This window comes from Primulina tabacum, chromosome 16 (assembly GCF_025594145.1).
Source record: "Primulina tabacum isolate GXHZ01 chromosome 16, ASM2559414v2, whole genome shotgun sequence".
Taxonomy (NCBI): domain Eukaryota; kingdom Viridiplantae; phylum Streptophyta; class Magnoliopsida; order Lamiales; family Gesneriaceae; genus Primulina; species Primulina tabacum.
This window is the reverse complement of record NC_134565.1, coordinates 2,738,228-2,763,843: the sequence shown is the minus strand read 5'-3', so window position 1 is coordinate 2,763,843 and position 25,616 is coordinate 2,738,228. Positions and strand designations below refer to the sequence as shown.

The 25,616-nt window shown below is 30.1% G+C and overlaps 1 protein-coding gene across 2 annotated transcripts; it reads right to left on the bottom strand.

Moving 5' to 3' along the window:
- Positions 1-14,888: 14,888 nt before the first annotated feature.
- Positions 14,889-16,586, bottom strand: LOC142529268 (nudix hydrolase 17, mitochondrial-like). Of its 2 annotated transcripts, XM_075634752.1 has the most exons (5): positions 16,284-16,575; positions 15,918-16,038; positions 15,715-15,798; positions 15,481-15,609; positions 14,889-15,387 (listed from the first exon to the last, which is right to left on the bottom strand). In XM_075634752.1, exons 1-5 carry the CDS (start codon positions 16,373-16,375, stop codon positions 15,178-15,180), a joined length of 636 nt encoding a protein of 211 aa, XP_075490867.1. In that variant the 5' UTR covers positions 16,376-16,575; the 3' UTR covers positions 14,889-15,177. The 2 variants fall into 2 exon arrangements, with proteins under 2 accessions (XP_075490867.1, XP_075490866.1); XM_075634751.1 differs by having other exon boundaries at positions 15,481-15,798; positions 16,284-16,586.
- Between the last annotated feature and the right edge of the window lie 9,030 nt (positions 16,587-25,616).

Sequence of the window (25,616 nt, the reverse complement as noted above, 5' to 3'; positions counted from 1 at the left end):
GATTTGGATAGACGGATTTTGAACGATTGTAACTTGAAGCACAAAATCAATTTTCCTTCAGAGACTCTCGGTTCTTCTTCTGAGGAAAGATTTGCATGTACATATATATATATATATATATATATATATATATATATATATATATATTACCAACGTTGCATAATACACCACATGTCGATTTTTCCTTTTGCATGACTCGCGCATATGCGCGACATTACTGGCGCATATGCGCGAGACCTACTGGTCTCGGCCTTGGCAGCTCGCGCATATGCGCGACTCATTTCCGCGCATATGCGCGAGGTCCTCTGGACTTCGCTTGCACAGGCTCGCGCATATGCGCGACATCTTCCGCGCATATGCGCGAGGTCTTCTGCCTGCTTGGCACATGTGCGCGCATCCGGTTGCGCATGTGCACCGATGCTACGGCCCTCGCACATTAATTTTCACACGCGATCTCATTTCGTGTCTCGGTTAGCCCTTTCATAATTATCTCGATTAAAATTCAATAATCGTAATTTAACACGATATAAAATCTCGGGCATTACAACATAATTATGGCAATATGTTGTATGATGTACCACAAAATGCGGAAAAAATTCTTGAAAAACAAGAAGAAATTCTTGTAACAGTAAATGATATTTAAACAAGAATCCAAACTTTAGAACAAGAAATTTCTAGTAAAGGACTTCGATAGGAAGGTTCCTACCATTCTTTGGTACTGAACCTTTACACCAAAGGAGGACGACCAAGGTGATGTCAAAATCTTTAACCGAAAAAGAAAAAACGATCAATCTAATTAAAAATATATCCGACAAAAAATTAATCTGATGATAATTTTAGAAATTTTTGGACTTGATGATCTCTAAGACCTTGCTGAATCTTTTGCAAATCTCAGAATCGTAGATATGAAGATGAACACAACTGGGGGTGAACCGCCCGCAATAACCTGGTCATCTTCTTATGAACCACGAAGGAAAAATGTGGGATATCTTATGAACCGCCCTCGACCCGTCATCTCAGATTTTCATGTTGGTGGAGAAGCACACCCTGTGGCAATCAGGTCAAAGATAAGCCAAATTTCTTTGCACCAAGCACCTTATGGGAAATCTATTTAGAACATATACATCCTTATGAGATTATGCTTAACTTTGATGTACTGGATTTGAAAAAACAAAGAAGATATCATAGATGATTGAACATCGATTATGAGAATCGCAGCAAGAACACTTGATCTTAACAGAGAATGATTCATTAAACTTTTAGAATTGAATCTTACAAGATAAGTGAAAATAACATGAGACACGACTTCGGTAAAAACCAAAGAGTCAGTCTTAGCCAGAGCATCTCTCGTGAGGTAGCCAGAAGAATGGCTACCCTATCTAAAACATAATTTACATGGGTAAATTATTTTAACATTCAACATACAAAGAAGAAAAATAAATATATTCAAGCTCTATATAGTCTTGAATTATATGAAATTTGTTTAGTGGATGAATATATTATATCATTCACTAATATAGATGGAAAATTTCACGGGTCGAATAAATATAAAGATGCAACTTTTCCTCGCCAAAATGCCAAACCCTTGGAGAGAATGCTAATTAGGGAATATGTCACTGACAATCCAGATAGTTTGGCATGAAGTGCCTCTTTTCTCAAAGAAAAATTGGCACAATGGTGTCATATGGTAACATTACAAAAAAATTACAAACAGCTAATGGGTATTAAAAAATATTGTAAGGTCCGAAAATTCAAACGACGTAACCTGACTGCATGCAAATCTAGAGTTTTATAAAATGTCTGAGTTATTATTTTTGAATGCATCAAATACACGATTAGGACATGATTAGATGTTTTTATTTCATGAATTTCTAGATCTCATAAAATAGGGCTTTTAGTAGTATTCACGCTCGGGCGAAGAACAGAGATCGGAGACAGTTGAGGAAAAATAATTTATTAAATAATTACCTTTAATTATTTAATATATGGGGTATTTATTTTGCAATTTTCAAAAATGATCATTTTAAATATTTTTCACGTTGATCCATATTTCAAATTGGTAGGCGATTTTTAGCAAAACACAAGACCATTTGAAAGCTCGGGTGATATTTTTTAAAATAAATTTAAGCTAAATTTTTTACGGGTGTGCTTTGGGCTTGATGAGCCTATTTTTAATATATTTTTGGGACTAGACTCCTGCACATTTTATTTTCATTTTCTAAAACCTAAGCCCAAAAACCCTATTTCTATGATTCAAAACCGCCCACCCCTCAACCCTAGTAGCACCCACCTCCTCCAGCAGCTTCTCCACGAGTTCCAGCAGCAGGTTTGATCGGTTTTCTCAAGAATTTTCATAAGAAACAGTTGTCTCGTCCCTCTGATGTCCGTCTCTTTCATCGCTTACATTGTTTTTCGAGCGCTTAATCGCAAAGTCACGCCTTAAACCTTTGTTTCTCATTCATTACATATAAGGCCAAGGCTCAGTGGACGGATAAAACTGTCGCTGATGTCTCCACTGCCGGTTACCGCGGTTATACGTAGATGGATCCATCGACCTAGAGCTGATACGAAAGTCACAATTAATGATCTGAATTCAATAAATAAAAATGAATGCACATACGATGATATGATATGATATGAAAATGTTTATGTTTATGTTCATGTTTTTGAAGATCATGAAAGTTACTTTGTTTATAGTACTTTCATTGTTGCATGATATATGTGTACTTGTTATAATGGTTCATGTGTGTTGAGTCTTTAGATTCACTAGGTGTGATTGATGCAGGTGAGCAGTTTTTTGATGAGGAGACTGGAGGTGCTGAGGACTAAGTGGACTAGGGCTGGTGGTGCACTAGAAGCCCGAGGACCTTGCGTTTCTTCCGCATTTTTATGATGTTACACGATTTGATGAGGGCATTGGTTAAACAATATTTCAAACATATCGTATAAATCTGAGCAGAGAAGTCCACCATCAAGGAGTAGGATGTCATCCCAAATATCGAGCACATCTCGAAACACTGGAAGAACACCTACAAAGAAAACTTTCAGAAGAGCTCATACTCGAGCTAATGAAAATTTTAAATATTGTAATTGCTGAACATGTGGAGCAAGATGTCACATTTCGACCAATTGTCTAGAAAATGATAGAAGAGGAATAAAATGCTTTGATCCAACCTCGGATATTGAAGAAACAGTTTATTACCAAGATTTTATTCAAGTGTACCAATTTAAGGATATTGCCTTGGACAAAAGTATATATGAAGATGAAGAAGAAATCTTGAGTTAGGAAGAACATAATGTAATAGAATCAGAATCAAAGTCAAAATCAAAATCTAACTGAAGACGAAGTTTTTCCACAATAAACACGTGAATACTTGTCTAATTTCTTTAGCCAGAAAACAATATCTCATAACATGGTACAAAAGATCATGAGAGAAAAACTCTAACCTATATAGTTGTCAAAGACCCTCTACAGTGTATATAAAAAAGTTATTAGGAAATATTGGCATAAGAAATAGAAATCACCATCTTAGAAAAATTCTTAGGAAAACCCTAGCCCAGAAACTTTGAAAAACCCTGGCCTACAAAGATATCCTAAGGACATCCAATTGAGAGCATATAAGGACCTCCGACCAGAAAAAATAAAATTCCTCAAGATAGCTCTACACCATAATTTGTAAAGTTTGAATCGAAAGTATCTCTAAATAACAAAGAAAATTATAATAAAGATAATTTGACAAGGTGGGATAAAAATCAACTCAAAGTCAACCTTAAAATCAAGGAAGACAAATAATATTAATTTTTCATATGAAGCATATCCAGATGAACATAATTGATCAAAATGATATATAGATTATTATCAAGAACATTTGGACCTTAGATTAATAAAAGCAGGAATATCATCATAAAACAATCATGTTTTACAGTAAGAAATCATAGTGAGATCAAAATAAACAAATCCAGGTTGGTTATTAATTATCAAGAAATTAATAAAATTTTGGAATTTGATGAATATTTCATACCTAGCAGAGGACATTTGATTAGTTGTATATGCAACCCTAAAAGATTCTCTAAATTCGATTGTAAGTCCGGTTTCTATTAAATTTGGATGGAAGAAGAAAGCAAGAAGTTCACTGCTTTCTCGACACCACAAGAACATTATACTTGGGATGTGTTATCAATGAGATTGAAGAATTCACCCCAGATATTTCAAAGAAATATGGATAATCTATTTAAAGATTATTTAGTTTTATGTTTGTGTATATTGATGATGTTTCGATAGCAACTAAAAATATGGATGAACATATTAAAAATTTAGAGATTTTGTCTAAAATTTTTAAAAAAGAATTACTAGTCTTATCTGAAATGAAGACAGTAATTGCTACAAGTATGAATGAATTCCTCGGAATAAAAATGGATGAGTTAGAAATCGCAAAATTTTCCGGATATACTAAAATAAAATAAACAACTTCAAAGTTTCTTACGATTTGTTAACTTTATTAGAATATTCATTAAGAACCTTGCAAAATACATTAAAATGTTTAGTCTATTACTGAAAAAAGATGTAATATTTATATGGACAGAAGGACATACGAAGAGACTTAGCCACCTAAAGAAGATTTGTGAAAATCTTTCAAAAAAGGTTATTCCTCAAGATGGAGATGATCTAGTATTATACATAGATGTCAGTGACAATTGGTGGGCAGTTGTTATAACAAAGCTCACAACAGAAGAAGAACAATCATGCAAGTATTGCAGTGATCTATTCTCAGAAGCAGAAGTCATACGATGACATATCAATGAAAAAGAATTTTATACAGTAAAAATGTTTTTTCAAAAATGACCATTATTTTTACTAGCAAAGAAATTACTTTAAAGGTTGATAACACATATGTAAAAGCTATATTGAAAAATAGAATATAATCTAAACCCGAAATGATTAGATTATCAAGGCGGCGAGCTTTATGTCAAAATTATAATTTTGATATTGTGATTATTAAATCTCATGAAAATATTTTTGCAGATTTTTTAACAAGAGATGTATATTGGTTATATCGATGTCATCATTAAAATGCAAAGATATTTGAGAGAACACATTGAAATTCTTTAAAACGAGTTTAAAAAGCTTGTTACAAGCTTATACTCGGCTATGATCTATAATGCAAAGGCCTTTCTTCCAAGAAATTGAGAAGGCACTTGTTTCCCAAATGAAGAAGTTTCGAGTACGAAACTCTATACATGTGACAGTGGATTCAAGTACACCGAGCACAAGTGTTAATCGGGATCATCTTTGAATGAGTTGATCAAAACAAAAATTGAAGCTCCAGATCTTTATCTCAAGTTTTCAAATCAACCATTCACCTCAGGGATCGAAAATGGGTAGATCAATCTTATACTTCATACAGACAATGGTAAATATAAGGTTGTTACTAATGAATATGCAGTTTCTCCATTTCAAGTATATAAATAAAACTGAGAGATTAAAAAAAATAATAAGCATTAACCCAACCACAATCCATATTGATGTAGCAAGAAAATATCTCTGAGAATGGATGAAACGAAATTCATATACAAAAAAGATCAAAGCATGGTATGAATTCGGGGCTCTTGCCTCAGTTTATACTATATCACCGAGTTTCCCAGAAATTCAAGATTATCTTAGTGGATTCAGAAAACAGCGCACGAGACATGGACAAACAATGATGATTTTCCATAGTAGATATTCTGGAACTATATTTTTCATCACCAGAACTAGCTAGAAAAAGCTCACTCAAAGTCTTCTATTTTATCAACCTAAGGAGGCCAAATACAAATATTTAAAAATTTACCAAAGATCCCCCAATAGAAGAAACACACATTGTTGTTTCATTAACTGAAGATGACATCTTTACTAGAAGATAATAAGATCTATGAGTCTGTCTAACGGAGATTGACAGAGTTAAGTTTTCATTTATGTTTATCAGAATTCTATAAAACGATCTTTTCTGCTAAACAATATGAAAAGAAAAACAAGAAGGTTTAGAATATCTATTTAAAAAGAAAGAAATATTTTGTGGAATAGCAAGCTGTCGGGGAGCAAAGAAACTCGCTAGAAATTCTGTCACATGACTCATGTGGGAAGATTCAGAAAGCATCTGCCCAGAATGCCCGAACCAAAAGAAATCAAAATTCGGTGAAGACTTTCGACCGAGAACGGATCGAAAGCATTTGCAAGAAAAAGACCAAGTGATGAGAGATCACACAAAAAATAATTTATTGAGGACCATACAAATGCAGAATATTTCTCGACAAAGATAAAACAAACATATGATCCAACCACTCTACAATGAAGAATGGACCACCACTAAAAGATGATTTCACTAACCAGTTGGAGATAGACCACTCAACTATTCATAAAGACAAGCTACTAACTAGTGGTTTAAACAACCACCACTCACAAGATATTGTCGGCCACAACTAGCAGTGTAATTCACAAAATTTGAAGTTCGGATTTCAAATCCACAAAGACTTCTGTATATATCAATACAGAAAGAAAATTAAGAAATCAAACAAACTCTCAAAATAAACTTGTAATAGTTTTTTTTATTGTACGTGTGTTGTAATTGCGGCTACTATATGTAGCTAAGCAAGTTCTTTCTCTTCTACAGAAGGTTACTATTTAATAATAGTTTGTATGTTTGAATAAAAAGACAAATGTTTACTTCTCCTCTCATGTATTATTTTTAAATTAATCTATTTTACTATACACTCTGAGGTAGAAAACAAAACGCAGTTGTGCTAGGTGTTGTTGAAGGGATTTACGTCAGAAACCATCTATTGTGACTGTGTGGTTAGGCTGTAAGGAGCAATCTGTAAAACTCGGTGAATACAACTCGACGACACTCCAGTCAAAGATGTAAAATGTTCAATTTATTTTACAGAAGAATGATGGTACATTAAAATAAAAAATAAAAATTTAATCATGGTATATAGGTTGAAAACCTTGTGTAGTTGTATGTATTTATTTTATATACATTTAAGAACAAGTTTGATATATACAATGATGATTTTGCAACATTTTAAATAAAGGAAGAATCTTAAACTAACTTTTAAAGAAAGAAAGAGTAAAACCTAAATGAAACTAGGTCTAGATATTTGTTTACAATTTGCCCATAAAATTATACTTAATTAAATTTATACTAAAATTTGATATATATGAGAACATCACGTGCAATAGATGCTAGTAATAATTTAACTAACATTTTTACAAGCAATGTATACCATTGAAAATATTATATTTTCGAAGGATAAATCTTACATGCTTATCTAGATGAAAAATTATATGTGTGCTAATAATTATAAGACCGAATATTTGTCAATTTATAAAAAATTATAGCTGATGGTAACGGTGTAACTCAAATATTTTAAACCATATAACATTCAAATATCATGTTTCTATTACTCTAATCAGCAGGGACAATATTGCACCCAACAATTTTTCTCTCAATAATTATATTTCTTGACATCAATGATAATCGAACGCGTGACTTTGTCTTTGATACCAATTGTAGTATCGAACGATTGCTGTTTTACAAAAAATTATAGTTAATGGTAACGATGCGAATCAAAACTTTTAAATCGTATATTAGCTCAAATATCTCATTTCGATTGTTCTAACCAATAAAGACAATTATTGTACGATTGCACCTAATAATAATAATAATAATAATAATAATAATAATAATATCACGCGTAATTAATAAGAAAAGGGCGAGACATAAAAATATGAGCACTCAAGTAGATTTCTTGAATTGCATGTTTTACGGAATGTTTCAAATTAGCGGGGATTCGTATTATAATATAATTCGGAAATTTAGTCATACTTCTAGTGAATTCTATGTGTATAAAAAATTATATTTTAAAAATAATTTTAATAAATTATTTTTTTTTAACTTGAGAAATCACAAGGGAATTTCCTTTTTAAGGATAAAAAATAATAGTCAAGTAACGCCGTAAAATAACTTTTTTATGTTAATTTCATAGTTACTAATTCAGAATATAACGTACTATAGAATTATATAAACTTTTTTAAAAATTATTTCGCTAATCAGTCAAAATTATTTATTTATATTTTAGTTCAATTTGAGATCAATAGATAATAATTATCAAATGAAAAATTATTACTTTTTATTATATTGATTTATAGAAGTCAATTGTGTAGCCAAAATGGTGGCTATAAATGAATTTAAATACAAGTAATTGGCTATAGATCCTTCGAACGTGTGAATAATACATATATATTAATTAAATAATAAATACCACAGACAGGATTTTTATTACATTATATTCACCCTTCTTTCAACTTTTTTTTAAAAAAAAAACGTCATTTCAAGTGAAAAATACATTGCAAAACATTAAAATCATGGTATTAATATATGATATTTGAGTATTGACTATTTCAAATCTGTTATTAATATATGATTAATGAGTACTCGAATATGTATAGCAAATATTGATATTATCATTTGTCTTTTCATATGAAAATCAACATAGACATTGAAAATATATTATTAGTATATGACATTTGAGTACCATCTATTTTATATACTGATATATTATTTTTGAATACTCGAACATATGTAACAAATATTGATATTAATAAAATTGTTGTAATTTTATATGCAAAATCTTGCTGCAGTTGTTAGAAGGATTTTTTGTTTAATTTTCCTTAAATTTACTGTTTTCTATTGCTAACTTTTCTGTGCGAATTTATTGGTTGAATACTTGAATCAAAAGTTTCTTGGATTCGGTGTGAGTAATATTTAGTTAATCGGTTTTGGGAAACGTGAGTCACAATCAAATAATATGGAATTACTAAATAAATTAAATGAGAACAAAAGTTTCGAGAAAAAATTGTTAACTCGATAAAAATAAATTGAGTCAAATAGATTAATTAATCAAATCAGTTCGGAAGGAATTTTGTTTAACATATAAATAAGAATCGTGTGTATCGTATATAAATGTTATCTCGAATATTATAACAATTTGTGTAACATGCCGTTGAATAATATAACATATAACCAATTAACTTAATATAAATAATACAAAGATAATTATGTACAAATAAACACATTTGTGCTATCTCAATACAAAAATAATCATTAGAAAATAAATCGAGTTTACAAAAACAATATTAATTAAGAAACGAAAAACTATCATATTTAAAAGGTCAATGAATTAAATTATTTCCTAAAAATATCATTAACAAAAATAACCAACATTTTGTCTTCAAGTATCTCTAACATATCACGACAATTCAAGTGTCTCCAACATGTCACAACAACGCAATGAAACAACAGTGCTTCGTCTATGATAGTTCTTCAAAAAATTCTCCCAATCTTTATAGTCTCTCTGTTCTCTCGTATCTCGCATGTACATTGTGCATTAACTTTTTTCAATATACAGAGATTTGTTTTGACGGTGATTAAATTCCTTAAATAGATTCCTACAAGTTAAGAAAAATAGTATTTCGCTATGAAACAAAATCATTTAAATATTAAAAATTTCTTTTAAACGAAATCTTTTAAACAAAATCTCTTAATATATAATTTCATTTAAACAATAATAATTTTAAGAAGGCAAAGACTTGTGTAAGATCGTCTCACTGATCGTATTTTATGAGACAGATCTCTTATTTGGATCATTCATGAAAAAGTATTATTTTTTATGCTAAGAGCATTGCTTTTTATTGTGAATATCAGTAGGGTTGACCCGTCTCACAGATAAATATTCGTAAGACCGTCTCACAAGAGACCTACTCTTTTAAGAAATTGTCTTACAATGCAAGTGACGTTTCCTTGATAAATGACTAATTAATTTTTAAATTTTTTTGGTTGGTTAGATTCGATTTGATAATTTTATCTTGAATAAAAAATATACAATATATCACACTTGTCCAAAATAATTGCGATTTCTTTTTGTTATTAATTCTACGTGGAACAAATAGAATAATGATATTGTACGTGGGACTAAAATATTTGAATTTTTTTTATTTTTTGTAAAAATAAATTCATTATATTTTACTTAATAATTTACAATTAATGGTAGGTTTAGGGTCAATAAATTTTGTAGCAGATATTTGTAATTTTCAAATAATTCGTGTTCGGGTAGGTCCGATAAGACAAGGCCTTTATTTGGCATGTCCCTTTACGATTTCGTTGGTACAAATTATATATCCACATAATCATAAGATTTTTATTTTCAAAAAATAATTGCATTCTAAAATAATCATGCCAGGTAAATGATACCACATTATTGAATTTCAAGCTCTTTTAAAAATATATAAAAATATAGATAATGTCTCTTGTGATACGGTCTCACGAATCTTTATCTGTGAGACGGGTCAGCCCTACCGATATTCACAATAAAAAGTAATACTCTTAGCATAAAAAGTAATACTTTTTCATGGATGACCCAAATAAGAGATATATCTCACAAAATACGACCCGTGATACAGTCTCACACAAGTTTTTGCCAAAAATCTATGGAAAATTATTATTTTTATTATGTAACTTAAGAATTTTTATTTGCAATATTATTGTCCATCAATTCTATGGTTTTATTTTAATATTTTATAAATTTTTTATTTTAATCATTTTTCAACCGACATATAATAATTTCCCGACTTCATGTCAGCATTCCAATAAAAAAATTGAAAAAAAATGCAAATCAGTGATTTAGGATTATAAATTGATCGATAAAACAGAAAAAAATTATATCGTTAAACAGTAAACATTTTGATTTTGTATCTATATTTTTTCAAAAAAAAAAAAAATCAATGATTGTACATTACTTGTGTTTATACATTGAATATGTCTCTTGTAAGACGGTTTCACGAATCTTTATCTGTGAGACGGGTCAATCATACCGATATTCACAATAGAAAGTAATACTCTTAGAATAAAAAGTAATATTTTTCCATGGATATAAGAAATCTGTCTCACAAAATACGACCCTGAGATCGTCTCACACAAAATTTTTGCCTCATATATTTAAAGATAGTGAAATGTTATTGAGTTATTCATGCTACATTGAGTAAAACACATCTTATTATCTCGTAATAATTAGATTATTCACCAAATATATGATTTCCAATCAAACCCTAGTTATTAAAATTGCATGGGACATTTTTATATATAAATTGCCAGATGAATTAATTTATATTTAATCAAATATAAAGACCATAATTCATCGGGACACAAAGTTTGGTAACAAGTCATTATTCTTGACAGCGAGAGTTATTATAATTATTTAATTTCGACGACAACTATGCAAAGTTCATAAGACCCTTGCAATTAATTATTAGTGTTTATACTTTACAGCATGTTAAGTCATCAACATAAATAAATTTATTCTGTAAATGTTGATTATTTCCTACTTATGTTTCATATATAGATAAATCGACGAGATTGCAATCACAATTACGTGTATTCAATAAATTTCTTTCAAACCCGACAGAGAATCCGATACTCGACCCCAATGAAATATGATATAAAAATTATTTTTTATCGGATTAAATAAATAGATAATTGAATATGAGGATAGACAAAGGTCTTAAAGAATATAATATTTTTGTTATTTTTTTATAATGTTTAATTTGCTAATTTTTAAATTTTTTCTCAACGATTTATTAAATATTCATAATTTACTCGAAATAACTAAAATATGAGAGAATGCATTTATAGGTATTGATGTGATATTGGGTGAGATATGAATATTCAATTCTCTGATGTGTGTGAGAATGAAGATGAAATTTAATACCCAATAAGGATGAAGATGATAATGATTATGAATACAATAACGAGGATGATGACGGATGACATGAAATCATGTTCAAACCCGACTCATTGCCATCTATATAGATGTAGTATTGAAGATGCTTAATGCGGAGAAGTTCAAAACTTAATGCGGAGAAGTTCAAAATGAGAACATGAAGTTTGGAATTATATAAAGATAGATTAAATTATTTATTTATATTATTGAGATCTGATTGATCACAATTACGTGTATTCAATAATTGTGACCAATCTATGAATTTACTTGATGGGGGCAACAAAATTCGAAGTTGTTCCAAGAATAATTTGACAACTGAAGTCTCCCTTTTTTGGTTGCGGTACATATTTACTAGATTTTGTTTACTCTTTAAAGTATAAACTTGATTTCTTGATCACAAAAATTTCTAAGAGACGGTCTCACGAGTCAATTTTGTGAGATACATATCTTATTTGGGTCAATTATGAAAAATTATAGCTTTTTATGTCAAAAATATTACTTACTGTTGTAAATATTAGCAAGATTAACACGTTTTAGGAATAAATATATGTACTATTTCTTGATTATGAAAGCATAGCTTGGCAGAATTTCTTTTAAAAAAAAATTAAAATGTTTCATTATCGCTCAATATGATTTACTTGAAGATTGGAGGGGATAACTTAAAGCAACAATAATGAGACTCAAATTTTAGGTAAGAATTTTAGCTAACTTTGTCACAATTTAATTCGAAATAATATTACTAAGCAAAGCTAAAATCACACCCAAAAAACAAAAAATAAAATAAAGGTAATATTGTGCTATTCCAAAAAGGGCATGACAGCTTTGTCAAGGCATATTGTGTTTTTTGTCGGCAAAGTTGAGGGCATTCCCGTCTACATGAACTTTGGACCACATGGGAAAATGGATAATTTAATATAAAGTAACACTAAATATTTGCCAAGTCATTTTTAAAAAAACCAATATATAAATTATTTTTTCAGTCCTCTCTAACTCAAATATGCAATATCCAGTGACGGAGCCAGAAATTCGATTCTACCCGGACTAAAATTTTAAACACTAAAATCCTTAATATTTTAAATTAATCTACCCGAACTAATATCAAATTTATCAAAAATTATACAAAAATTTACATATAAATTTTTTAAAATTTTTTTGGACCATCCTGGCTTAAAGCACACTAGCTCCGCCCTTGCAGATATCTATATACCAACATTTATTATATTATCATTATTTCATTTTTCCCCTTAAAAATGGAGAGATATTTCATAGGTCTTCAACATCGAGGAACGTAGACGTAATATGATCTATAAGTCCGTGCTTCTTAAAATAGATTCGTGAGCACGTCAAGTGTGTAACATAGGAACGATTAAACTTTTGTTCAATCTTTCAAGTCAAGTTATTGTTAAACGAAGGAAAACTCTATTTGGCTCGGCTTTTAGTTTGATCGTAATAAGAAAATTTAAAAATAATTAATGGTTCATTAATTAAAAAAGCGGTATTCATCCTTTTAATTAACTACCATTAGAGTATGTTTTTTGTGAGACGGTCTTACGAATCTTTATCTGTGAGACAAGTCAATCATACCGATATTCACAATAAAAAATAATAATCTTAGCGTAAAAAGTAATATTTTTTTTCATGAATGACCCAAATAAGAAATTCGTCTAACAAAATACGACTCGTGAGACCGTCTGACACAAGTTTTTGCCCTACCATTGATATAACACATTTCCTCCCTATTCCCTCTCACCGAATTTAAGGTCAGTTGGAACGTCACAACTCCGCAATTTTAAACTTATGTTAGCTGTATGTTATCGTTGACAAGTCAAAATAATCAAGATTATCTAACTAAGATTTGTTCGATTAATATAGAAGATAGCATAACAACAACAACAAAAATAAAATAACAATTGCTATAGATTGAAATATTAGTCCCCCAACATTTTTATATATGAAAATGCTTTTTGCTCCAAACAAACAATGCTTTAGTGCTTGAAGACATATGCATGTAACAACTATGTCTAACAAAACTGTATTGATATGAGTAGGTCTTTTGTGAGACGGTCTCATGAATCTTTGTCTGTGATACGAGTCAATCTTACCGATATTCACAATAAAAAGTAATAGTCTTAGCATAAAAAATAATGAGTATGTCTCTTGTGAGACGGTCTCACGAATCTTTATCTGTGAGACGGGTTAACCTTACCAATATTCACAATAAAAAATAATATTTTTAGCATAAAAGTAATAATTTTTCATGGATGACCCAAATAAGAGACTCGTCTCACAAAATACGACCCGTGAGACCGTCCCACACAAGTTTTTGCCAAAAATAATACTTTTTCATGGATGACCCAAATAAGAGATCTGTCTCACAAAATACGACCCGTGAGACCGTCTCACATAAGTTTTTGCATATTGACATTCTTCTCCAACCCAATTTCAGGAAAAAAAAAAACACAAGAGAACAATTGCAAGAGATATTGTATATACCGCAAGATTTAAACGATTACTGTTTTACCAAAAATTATAATCAAAGATAACAATGCAATTCAAATATTTTTCAAAATCGTAGTCTTCGGTGATTTCACACATTTGGACCATATTTGTTCACTAAATGAATAAAAAGCCCAGATCCGTGAAAGAGCACACGGCCCAACAAAAAAGTTCGAGTCGGATTAGTTGATTACTATTACTTTTAATGGACATATCTCAATAGGTTTCTTGATTTCTACACTAGATCCATTTGGCTAGTTTGCGTATCTTCCACCCAACAATTATTATTTAAAATTGGCCCAAGTGAGACCCGGGACCTTAGGCCAAGTCCAAAGCATCTTTTAAGTACTTAAAATACTATTAGGAATTGCAGCAATACAATTTGGATTGTAAAAGTTGTATGCATATATAATAAACTATTCATCCCGGCATTCAAAAATTCAAATTTCATATGTAACTTAGCTTTTAAAAATGTAGGAAAAGGAAGCTGTATTTCTCAATTTGTCTCGAAAATAGGCCTAAAGTTCACTAATTCAATGTTAATATGCAATAAAACGGACGGAACCAAGATTTTGCTACTATTGAGGAGAACAAGGTTTTCACACACATTTATTTAAGTTAAATTGATAATATACAAGTCACCCTAAATGCTGCTACACACGAAACTAAGCTCGACTCAATCTCGAACTCGAATCATACCACACGAATGGTGTAGTAAAAGAATCAAAGAATGATGCTGGTACATAATCTCTGCTACTCTCTCCATGTCTATTCTACGAACTCCAATTCATTAGAGCAACACCTTTTCGCCCGTATGCCGCGATTTTAACAAACCTTGGAAAAGTCGTCGACTTGTAGTTTAACAATCAACTAACTAATCAAACAACGATCAACATCATCATCTCCATTTTGAGCCCGCCTGCTGAATCTCAATTCGTCAACTCTGCAAGATCCTAGTCTACTCGACATCAGAGGCTCTTCCGCCATCCTCTTTCGGGCCGAAAATTGGCAGACAAAGGTCTCTAAGGCATCCGTCATCCAAGAATGTGAGCATGCTTCTCTAGCTTCGTTCACAGACATCTGTATGGATCATATGATCAAACTACATGTTAGAGATCGTCACACAGAATACGACATTGGATCGAAACAATTGGTATGGGATTCTGAACATACCCAAACTCGTCGGCGGACGTCTTTCTCCGGCCAAACATCGAGTTCCTCGGTTACAAGGAGGGGGAACATCGATCCCTCGTGGTATTTATCTTGGCTTTTGCTCTTGAAAACCCATTCGCCTAATTTATCCTGCAAGAAAATGGCAACCAAGAAATCTTTAGAATCACACAAGAATTCATGTACATAAACACCATCCAAATTTCCAATGATTCTACAAGAAGGCGAGATATTAACCTCGAGCAAGCCGAGCACACCGGCTTCTTCGATGGTTTCTCTGGAAGCAGCCATTCTGATATCTTCATCAAGTTCCCAACCACCCTGAAATTCCATAGTAAAAGATCAGTCTCAAACCAAAGATCACGGGCCTTCAATAACTACAAATTCTTAACTTTTGCAAAATTTTAACTCAAAGTCAAGTTAGATGTGCAAAAAACTACCTTAGGGAACATCATTCTTGGACTCTTTTGAGAGCTAATCAAAAGAACCTCCAAATCATCAACTGAAATCTCATGGATTTGAGCTGATTTGTTGGTTTCCCTGATTCTATAAGGTATACATCTGCAAAATTCGTCAAAAGGGAAGCGATCATCAGACAGATACAAAATTTTCAGCTAGTTATTGTATATCAGCAAATAAAATAACCAAAAAAAGTTCCATCTTTGAAGCTTAAAATCCCCATTCATTATTTACAATCCCCCATTCATTATTTTCAATCATAACCAGGGACCCTTCTCCCAAAATTTACAGGGCAAATCCCAAAACTTGTTCTTTTGAAAAGAACAAAGGGGTTTCAAGAAAAATACCCGACAACCAGACGAAAACCCTGGCTGTAACGCTGCAAATGTCTCCCAGTGCGGGAGGGCATATCCACCAATTTCTTGATTTGCATGGTCATAATCACTAATCAATCTTCTATCTTTTTTTTTTTTTTTACAGAGAACGAATCTCAAAAACTCCCCAAGAAAGCCAAGCTTTCGACACCGTTTGAGGAATCACCTTAAAAATTTCCAGTTGCTTAATTATTAGCAAGAAAACTAATGGCAGGTAATTTGTCTTGAAGGTCTGTGGATAACTGATGAGATGAATCAGCCTGTCCACTCGCTTTATAGGGGAAGATACATCAATTTAGTGGGACCCAATAACCAAAAAACTCCATGATTGATGTATTATCTTGGTTAAATGCGTGTGGATATATAATATTATTGAAATTATATCACAAAGTTATGTATTTTTGAATATTATATCAATTTTTTCTTGCGTGTCTGCCATGCGCGATTTTCAAAACAGGCCCGTGTTACAAACGAGGCGTATACCGTCGAGGAACTGGTCCCTGACCCCCCCTTGCATGTTTGTTTCGTCTTCCTGAAATTGCACTTTGACCCCTTTACTATGGAGTCATTACAATTTCAGTCCATCAGTCATTCCATTTCTCCCACTTTTCGAAAAAGCAACAATTAACTCGTAACTGAGTGAACTGAACTGAAATTTCGACTTCAAGCTGAGCTGAACTCAAGCTCAAGATAGTTTTTTTTTTTTTACTTCTTAGTAGAATAGAAACATCGAGTTCGAGCTCTACTATGAAAAATATGTATTTATCTCAACTCGAGTATGAAGGAGAAACTAGTTTTCAATTTTTTGACGTCATTTCTAAATATAATAATTTGAAAACTTATCGAATTCATTAATATTTCATATACATACACAATTAACTCATCACAACAAATCGATCGACTTACCTTGTAAATTAGGAAGTGGCATGAACACAAAATACCACAACAAACCAATTGGCCAAATATGTAAGTGGTATGAACACAAAGTATCATTATGCCAAATTCAACTCATTAAATGAATCTCTACGAATTACCAAAACCTTGGATAATGAAACAACAATTGAGTTCCCACTAACCCATGCATATGGGTAATAAATAGACTACATGAGCTTAACTAACATTGATTGTAGCAGCAACTTTAATTTTTTATTTATGTTTTTTGTATTATTCTTCCTATACTTGATGTATTTTGCATTTGATTTCTTCGTTGTTATAATTTTTGTATTTTGACGTCTTATGCCCCGGAATGTACCGGGTCAGGTCCCTAGGACTTCCCAGGCCATGGATCATATCCATGGTTAGTGCCCGGGCCAGGATGGAAGCTCTCGGGCCGAAAGCATGACAAAATAGATTAATGTCTCGACCACCCGGGACACGATTTCCCCGAGATGTGGAATACCCGAGTTCTTCTGTAATTAACCTGAGAGGCATTCTGCTCGGTCACCTCGATATGAGTGAAGTATTTAATGCCGCCGATAGACAGTGTGTATAGCCGACCTATCTCTGACACTAATGCAAGTTGACAATGAATCAAATAGACTGGATGTGACAAGTGTGCGATTTGACATGTCAGAGCAATAGGGTATAATCAGCCGCCTTATTATAATTAATGCTCAAACACAAAGAACGAGGTTATTGTTGCATCCTCTACTATAAATATCAGGTTCTTTACTTGCATTTATTCTCTATTCAGATATTAAGTACAAACATTGAATACTCTCATTTATTGCTCATTTACTTCCACTCTCCACACCAATTGCACAGCCATCACTTGGCTACATTGGTTTTATTGCTCGAGTACCCTGCTGACTTAAGCATCGGAGTGGTCACGTCGGACACCCCTCCGGCACCCATTCACGTGGTTACTTTCTTGTTCGCAGATCTCTCGGATCTCTGAGGAGGAAGTTCAATCTAGACACCCAACTCATATTTTCTTTTAATAACTTGATTGCAAATCCGGCTGAGTACCTGACCCGACTCATCCATTTCGCCCGGGTTGCATCAACGTCATCTAAAATTGATGCACCTGGGTGGATCCGAGCCCACGCTAAAACGGATCCCCTGCCAAGGACCCAAGCCCACAATCCCTAGCCCTAATAATACCTAGCTCTATCAGGAGTCCAAGCCCGCAACCCTAGCATTATCAGAAATCAAAGCCCACCAAGGGGTCGGGAAATCCGAGCACACCGAAGAGTCGCGAATTCTCAAACCCGACGTGACTTAAAGATATAAAGATATTCGTTAATAGATAAGGTCCGACGAATACGGGATTCGAGTAAACCTAATCAAGATAAGATAAGAGTACCAGACGTCCTAGTTCTAGAGTCCTAGTGTTTGAAATCTCCTATCTCAGGTATGATTCTATCTCAGCAGGAGTCCTACTCCAACAAGGAAACTAATCTCCTACCTCTATAAATATCAGGTATGTGTTACGGTTTTACAAATTCATATTCTCCTGCTCACGTAACACTAGTATATTTCACTTTTAAGTTTGCTATTAGGACCGACTTAAGCATCGGAAAAGTTACACTAGAAAACTCTCCAGCGTCCCCTAAACATGTTTCTGTCTGTGTAAAACCTAGAGATCCGACCCGACCCAATCAACAGTGAAGATTTGAAGATCCGCTCTCCAGACCGAACCCGAGATAAAAGTTTGGTATCATCATATTTGAGAAAGTAGACAAGTGACAAATACACTAATTACAGGCAGGTGAACGCCAGAAACCCATTTATTTAGTTAAATTATTTTTGGAACAAAGTATTTAACATGTTGAATATTTTCAGGGGTCGAACGGGGATTTACTTATAGATCGGGGACCAAAGGGCGAACTAACCGATTAATTTTCTACAAGGTGGGTTAGATCTAAACTTGGTTCAATTCAAAGTCAGACACCGCCCCTAGCACTAGAATCGGCGAATGTCTCAAATGCTTTTATTATTATTATTATTATTATTATTATTATTATTATTATAAATTTATAACTAATAATAACTAAATGGGTCCATTGTTAATTAATTATCTTAAATACATGCAATTACCTAGAATCACCACCTTTTTTAATCTAATAATGATGTATCTAGACTCTAATATTATATTAAATGCACGAAAATTACCTTCAAATTCTAAAAATGTAAGTGAATAAATAAGCATTTAATTGCACAAAAGGCAAATGGAAAATTGTGTACTTTTTAATCAAGAATGGATCCTTTCTTCTTATTAAGTTTTCTACGAAATTAATGATTTTATGCTAATAGACAATGTCGACTTATGGGGCCTATAAGTGTACACTCTTTCAAATATATTAATTTATACTAGTCACCGACGTATAGCATGTTAATAACATAAATAATAAATATTTAATTAAGTGGTCATGATATTATAAAAAAAAACAATTATTGTTTTTTATATTTTTTTAAATTTAGTGTTCGAACAAACGGAAATTTTCACTTGATAATTAAAAAGAATAATATATTTCATTCAAAATATATTCTCAATTTTCAATTTGAAAAAAAATTGCAGATATGAGAAGTTACATTTATATAAAAGAAAGTGATATTTTCGGGAGTAAGTAAAGTGTTGGATCATGACACTATATAGTTTTTTTTTTTTATAGAAAACTCAAATTTAATTTAATAGTAAGAGATAAATTTTTTTGATTAAAATCATATTTATTTTGATTACATTTTAAATCCATCGTAATTCCCAATTTTGTTAAACAAAAGAAGAATAAATCGAAAATTCAACATAATTAAATTTATTCAAAGAAGTCAAACGGATTTAAAAATTTATAATTTCATGACTCGATATATCATTACAAAATCTAATTTCTTATTTACTTCAAATAGCTTAAAGAAAAAAGAATGAATATATATATATTGAAATATTAATTTTCGAACAAAATGGGGATAAAAATGTCAAATTACCAGGCGCCCGTTAGATTTATTCGCTGATTTTAGAAAGAATTCGCTTCTAGCATATATTTATTTATAGTTTCTAGAAATAAAGAATTTTAGAAGGTTAGAAAATGTCAAAAAATGGGGCCTATAATCAGCTAAAAAAAACCAGTGTGCAGTCATTTAAAAACATGTATATTATCTAGAACGAGACCTCAACAACAATAGGATAATATTACTGAGAAATAATGGATTAAATTGTGAGAAAATTATCCCTTGTTTATTATTATTTTTATTTCACTTTCTTCCATAAAACTTTGACTTTGTCTGTTATCTAAACATAAATGAAAATTTTGGTGCTTTATAGTTCATCAGACACCAAATTTCAAGTTTGAGTCGAGATTACATGTTCGAAACTCAATTATAACAATCATCTCTTTCAAGTGAAATATATAAATACGGTAAAAAAATTGTGTGAGACGATTTCACGGGTCGTATTTTGTGAGACATATCTCTTATTTGGGTCATCCATGAAAAAATATTACTTTTTATGCTAAGAATATTACTTTTTATTGTGAATATCGATAGGATTGACCCGTCTCACAGATAAAGATTCGTGAGACCGTCTTACAAGGAGACCTACTCTATAAATAGCTTCGTGTTCTCGTTTTTAGGAATTTATTTTTGTCGTGTAGACTGTAGAAAGGGTCGTATGTATGGTGGACATATTATTACAAGGACAAAGTTGTGGAATATGTCATAACAAGTTGTATGGTAAGATTAAACAATATATTATAAAAAGTCTTATATTCAAATGAGGAAAATGATCTCTGATTAAATAATACAAGCACATCGAGTCAAGAGCTTGAAGTGATACAACAACTAACACTTGCTTTTTTAACTAAAATTTGTATCTTTCAAATCAATTACGACAACAAAGATCATTATCATTATAGTTTTCTCCTTTTTAAATAAATTTTTGTTTATAGTAAGTTTTTTTTATAGTCGTAACGTAATTATATAAACAACTTCGATAATACCAAAAATATATCGTGTTCTTCGGAGTATCTAATTGTAAAGACGACGCGAAAGTTAAAAAAGAAGTGGTTTTTGATATTTTTGTTTTGAGTATAAATAGATAAAAAGTTTTAAAAAGCGTGAAACATATTAAATATTATAAGTTTAAAGTGATTATTTAAATAATAAGCATTGAAGAGCAATTTTTTTTAACATAACTTTTGTTATATCAAGCAAAAATAATAGATGAAATAATATGGAAACATAACAAAAATCAAGATTATGTGTATTAATTTTTAAATCCTCAAAAGTAGAAAAATATCAAAATTATAATTATCAGTAGTTTTTTAAATTAAATCAAATACCAAAAAAGATTTTTTATAACTCTTTATTGGATTCGGATTCGACTCATCTTTATGTGATCTAAAAAAAGCTACTTTTTTTTCCCCAAGTTTTATTTGGAGTAAATGAGGCCAGAATTCTTTTGAGGAAAAAAGTTCAAATTGTTTAAAATAAATATGAAAGTTTTAATATTATCTATCTATTTATACATATTATAAAATGTGAATCAAGGTCAAAGTTTTCCTATTGTGTATTGTCAAATTTGTTCTTAGTTTGTACATACATGAAAAATTTAGTGAGCATGTTTTTGTCAAATCAATTATTATGATAATGATAAAATTATCAAACTACATTTATGTTAGATAATGATCAAGTTGCCAAAAAAGCTGAAACTTTAAAATTTTTTGATTTTTATTTTCTTGTAGATGAATTGAACAAATTTTTTTCACAATAAATATTAACTTGAAAAGATTGAAATACCAAAATATATTGGTTTTATTTACTTATAGATGAAGTGAAAAAGAATTTTTTCACAAAAAACTTAATTTGTAGATTTTTTCACAAAAAAGTTAATTTGTAGAAGATTAAAATAACAAAATTCTTTTGTTTTATTTTCTTATAAATAAAGTGAAAATATTTTTTCCACAAAAACTTAATTTGTATAACGATATGATGTTAAATATCTTTTATTTTACGTTCATTATGATTAATTATTTTAAAACGAAGAATTAAACTAATGAAGCCAAATAATTAAACTAATTTTGTTTTTGTTTTAACAAGGTTGGTGTCATGAAGAAGGTTCGATATTTAATTACATTTACAAAATGATACAAGAATTATCAGATATAAATATAGATAATTCTAATAAATATTTCATTGATATTTATTTTATCTATATTTCTTTATCAAAAAGAAAGTCAACTAATATTGTTCAAAGCCTTGGTTTATTATGAAAATTTAACGATATAAGATTGAATAATATATTTGTATTAATTTTAACTATATTTTCCTCTTTTTAAAGGCTAGAAACTATAACAATTATTTTATGAGAGATTCTTGCAATTAACGAATGATAGTTTTTGTAACATTAAAATATATATATTTGAATGTAAATTTTTAAAATTATGATAAATAATTTTTTATAAAAATTATTCATTAGCAATACTCACTACTTCTCCATAGACAAAGTCAAAGTTATTTGGTTTTTATTTACTTGTAGATGAAGTGAACAAATGTTTTTCACAAAAATATTAATTTGAATGTGATTTATTTTATTTTGCAGATTTATAATCTTTTGAATGCTTTTATATATGCAAGAAGTTTATCTTTAATTTGGTGAGAAAGTTTTTGTAAATCAATTATTATGATAATGTCAAGATTATCAATCTACGTATGCTAGGCAAGGGCCAATGATCAAGTTGCTAGGAATGTAATCGAGTTGAGTCGAGCCGAACTCTTGAATGTTTGAGCTTGACTTGTTTATAATCGAGCCGAACTCGAGCTTTATTTAACAAATATATTCATGGCTCACGAGCTTATTCAAGCTTTTATCGAACCTAAACGAGCTCAATAAATATGAATTATACATTTAAATATTCATTAAATTCATTAAAAGATAAATTATACATTTAGAAAAAAATATAATATTTTTATTAAAATTTGTCAATTTATTATAATAAATAAATTTAATAGATTTTTCTATATACTTCATAATTAATGTGTTAAATCAATAAATTAAATATGAAAATTATTATTTTTAATCTAAGATATTACTTATGAATTTACTAACGAACATGTTCACGAGCTAACGAGCCGAATATTGTAGAGCTTGAACTTGGTTCGTTTATCTTAACGAGCCTCATTAAACGAGCTCAAACGAGCTTTTATCGAATCGAGCTTCGAATAGCTCACAAACGGTTTGATTCATTTACATCCCTACAAGTTGCCAAGAAGATTGAAACTCCACAATTCTTTGGTTTTTATTTATTTTCTTGTAGATGAATTGAACATATTTTTTTCCGCAAAATATTAATTTGAGAATATTGAAATACAAAAAATCATGGTTTTATTTGTTTATAGATGAAGCGAAAATAATTTTTTCCCAAAAAAATTAGTTTGTACAATATTGAAATACCAAAATTTTTTTGTTTTATTTGGTTGTAAATATAGTGAATTTTTTCCAAAAAAACATAATTTGTGTAAGGACATGATATTAAATATCCTCTATTTTGCATTAATTGAGCATAAATATGTTATATCATTAAGAGTTGAATAATTTTTGATAAATATGATAAAATATTAATTAAATCATATTTTGTTAGTTGTCTAGAAGATAGAATAACCAAAATTCATTGATTTTATTTGCTTGTAGATTAAGTTAAAATATTTTTTACAAAAAATAAATATTTTGTAGAATACTGAAATAACAAAATTCTTTGGTTTTATTTGCTTGATGATACAAACATTTTTTTTTCTACAAAACACTTAATTTGTGTGGAGATTTGGAGAGGCATCGAATAGAGAAGAATATACATTTCTTTTCATAAGATTTGCTAATGAAGATGGCGAGAATATTGTTTTTTCACAGAGAAGAAAAAACTGATGACAAAAAAAAAAATCGTGAAAGCAATATATATTGAAAATATAAAAGAAGAAAACATTTTTCGCAATAATTTAATTTAAGGTTTAGAATATATTATCTATATTATATTTTTATTTTTCATAAATCAATAACACGTGGTAAAATAAGTGGTCAACGTTATGTATTATACTTTTTTCTTCTCTCAAATTTAATTTTAATAACTATTGTGATATCAATTTTATATTATATTTTCTCCGATGTCTAATTTATACAAAATTATAATATTTATTACTGATATGTTTTTCAACAATTATTAATTTATTTAGATTGCGCTTGGATAAATTGATTTCAAATTTATGTATTAGAATTATAATTTTATTGTTAACAATGAAATAATATATCAAATCTTGAATTTACATATGACTTATTTACATATTATTATTTATATAAAGTAGAATAAATTTCAAATAACATTATTATTGGGTGGACTTGAAAAATATCATAATTAACATGAAATACTACTATATAAACATGAAATGAGTGGATTTGAAGTTTATGATGTTACTTCTCTAAATAACAAAAATACATTTGAATGTATTGAAATCCATGTATTGAAATCCTTCCATTCAAGAATATCCTCAGATTTATAACACATAAAATTTTTAAACAAATATATTTTGCACTCATTTTATAATACATTTAGTACAAATTATATTACATTGAATTTCCTACGGATAATGTTAAAGGTACAACCAATATATCGTACTGCGATATTTACAACAATTATATCGTGAGATTTTGTTATTATCTAATGAGATTTTATATTTAATTTATCATGAGATTTTGATAAATGAAATTTCTGTATTGATTTTTTTTGAATTGTAAGAATTATTGTACAAATTTGGTTGCACATATAGCATTACTCATTTTCATCGACTAATATAGCATGAAATCATTAATATATAATTTTTTGTAAATTAATCTCTTCTGATCTCATTTCTTTAACAACAATTATTGATAATAGAAATATATTTTCACGTGCGTTTAATTTAATTAAATTAATGTTTGTGCTTTTATTGAGCATTAGGCGTGCTTAATACGGTCAATTATGAATTTGGCTCTTTTTTTCCCCACAATTTTGGCAAAATCGTTGCATGTTTTATCAACGATTTGACGCTTAATCTCATATTTAGAATGTTTTCAAGAATATGCATGAAAAACTTGAAGAAATGACATAAAATTTGTAGCGAGTTGAGGCTATTGTTCAACACTACGTTCTTAAGAATTTTTGTCCCGCTCTTGGTACTTCATGAATGTGACATTCTTCTCCCGAAATACAACAACTTGAACTTATGTTATTATCAGCAAAGAAAAACACAAGTTCTATAACCAGAAATGTATAACTTCTCTTCTGTACATAAGAAAGGAAAAGAAGTAGAAAATATATATTCAAATGCTTGATTTTTGTCTGA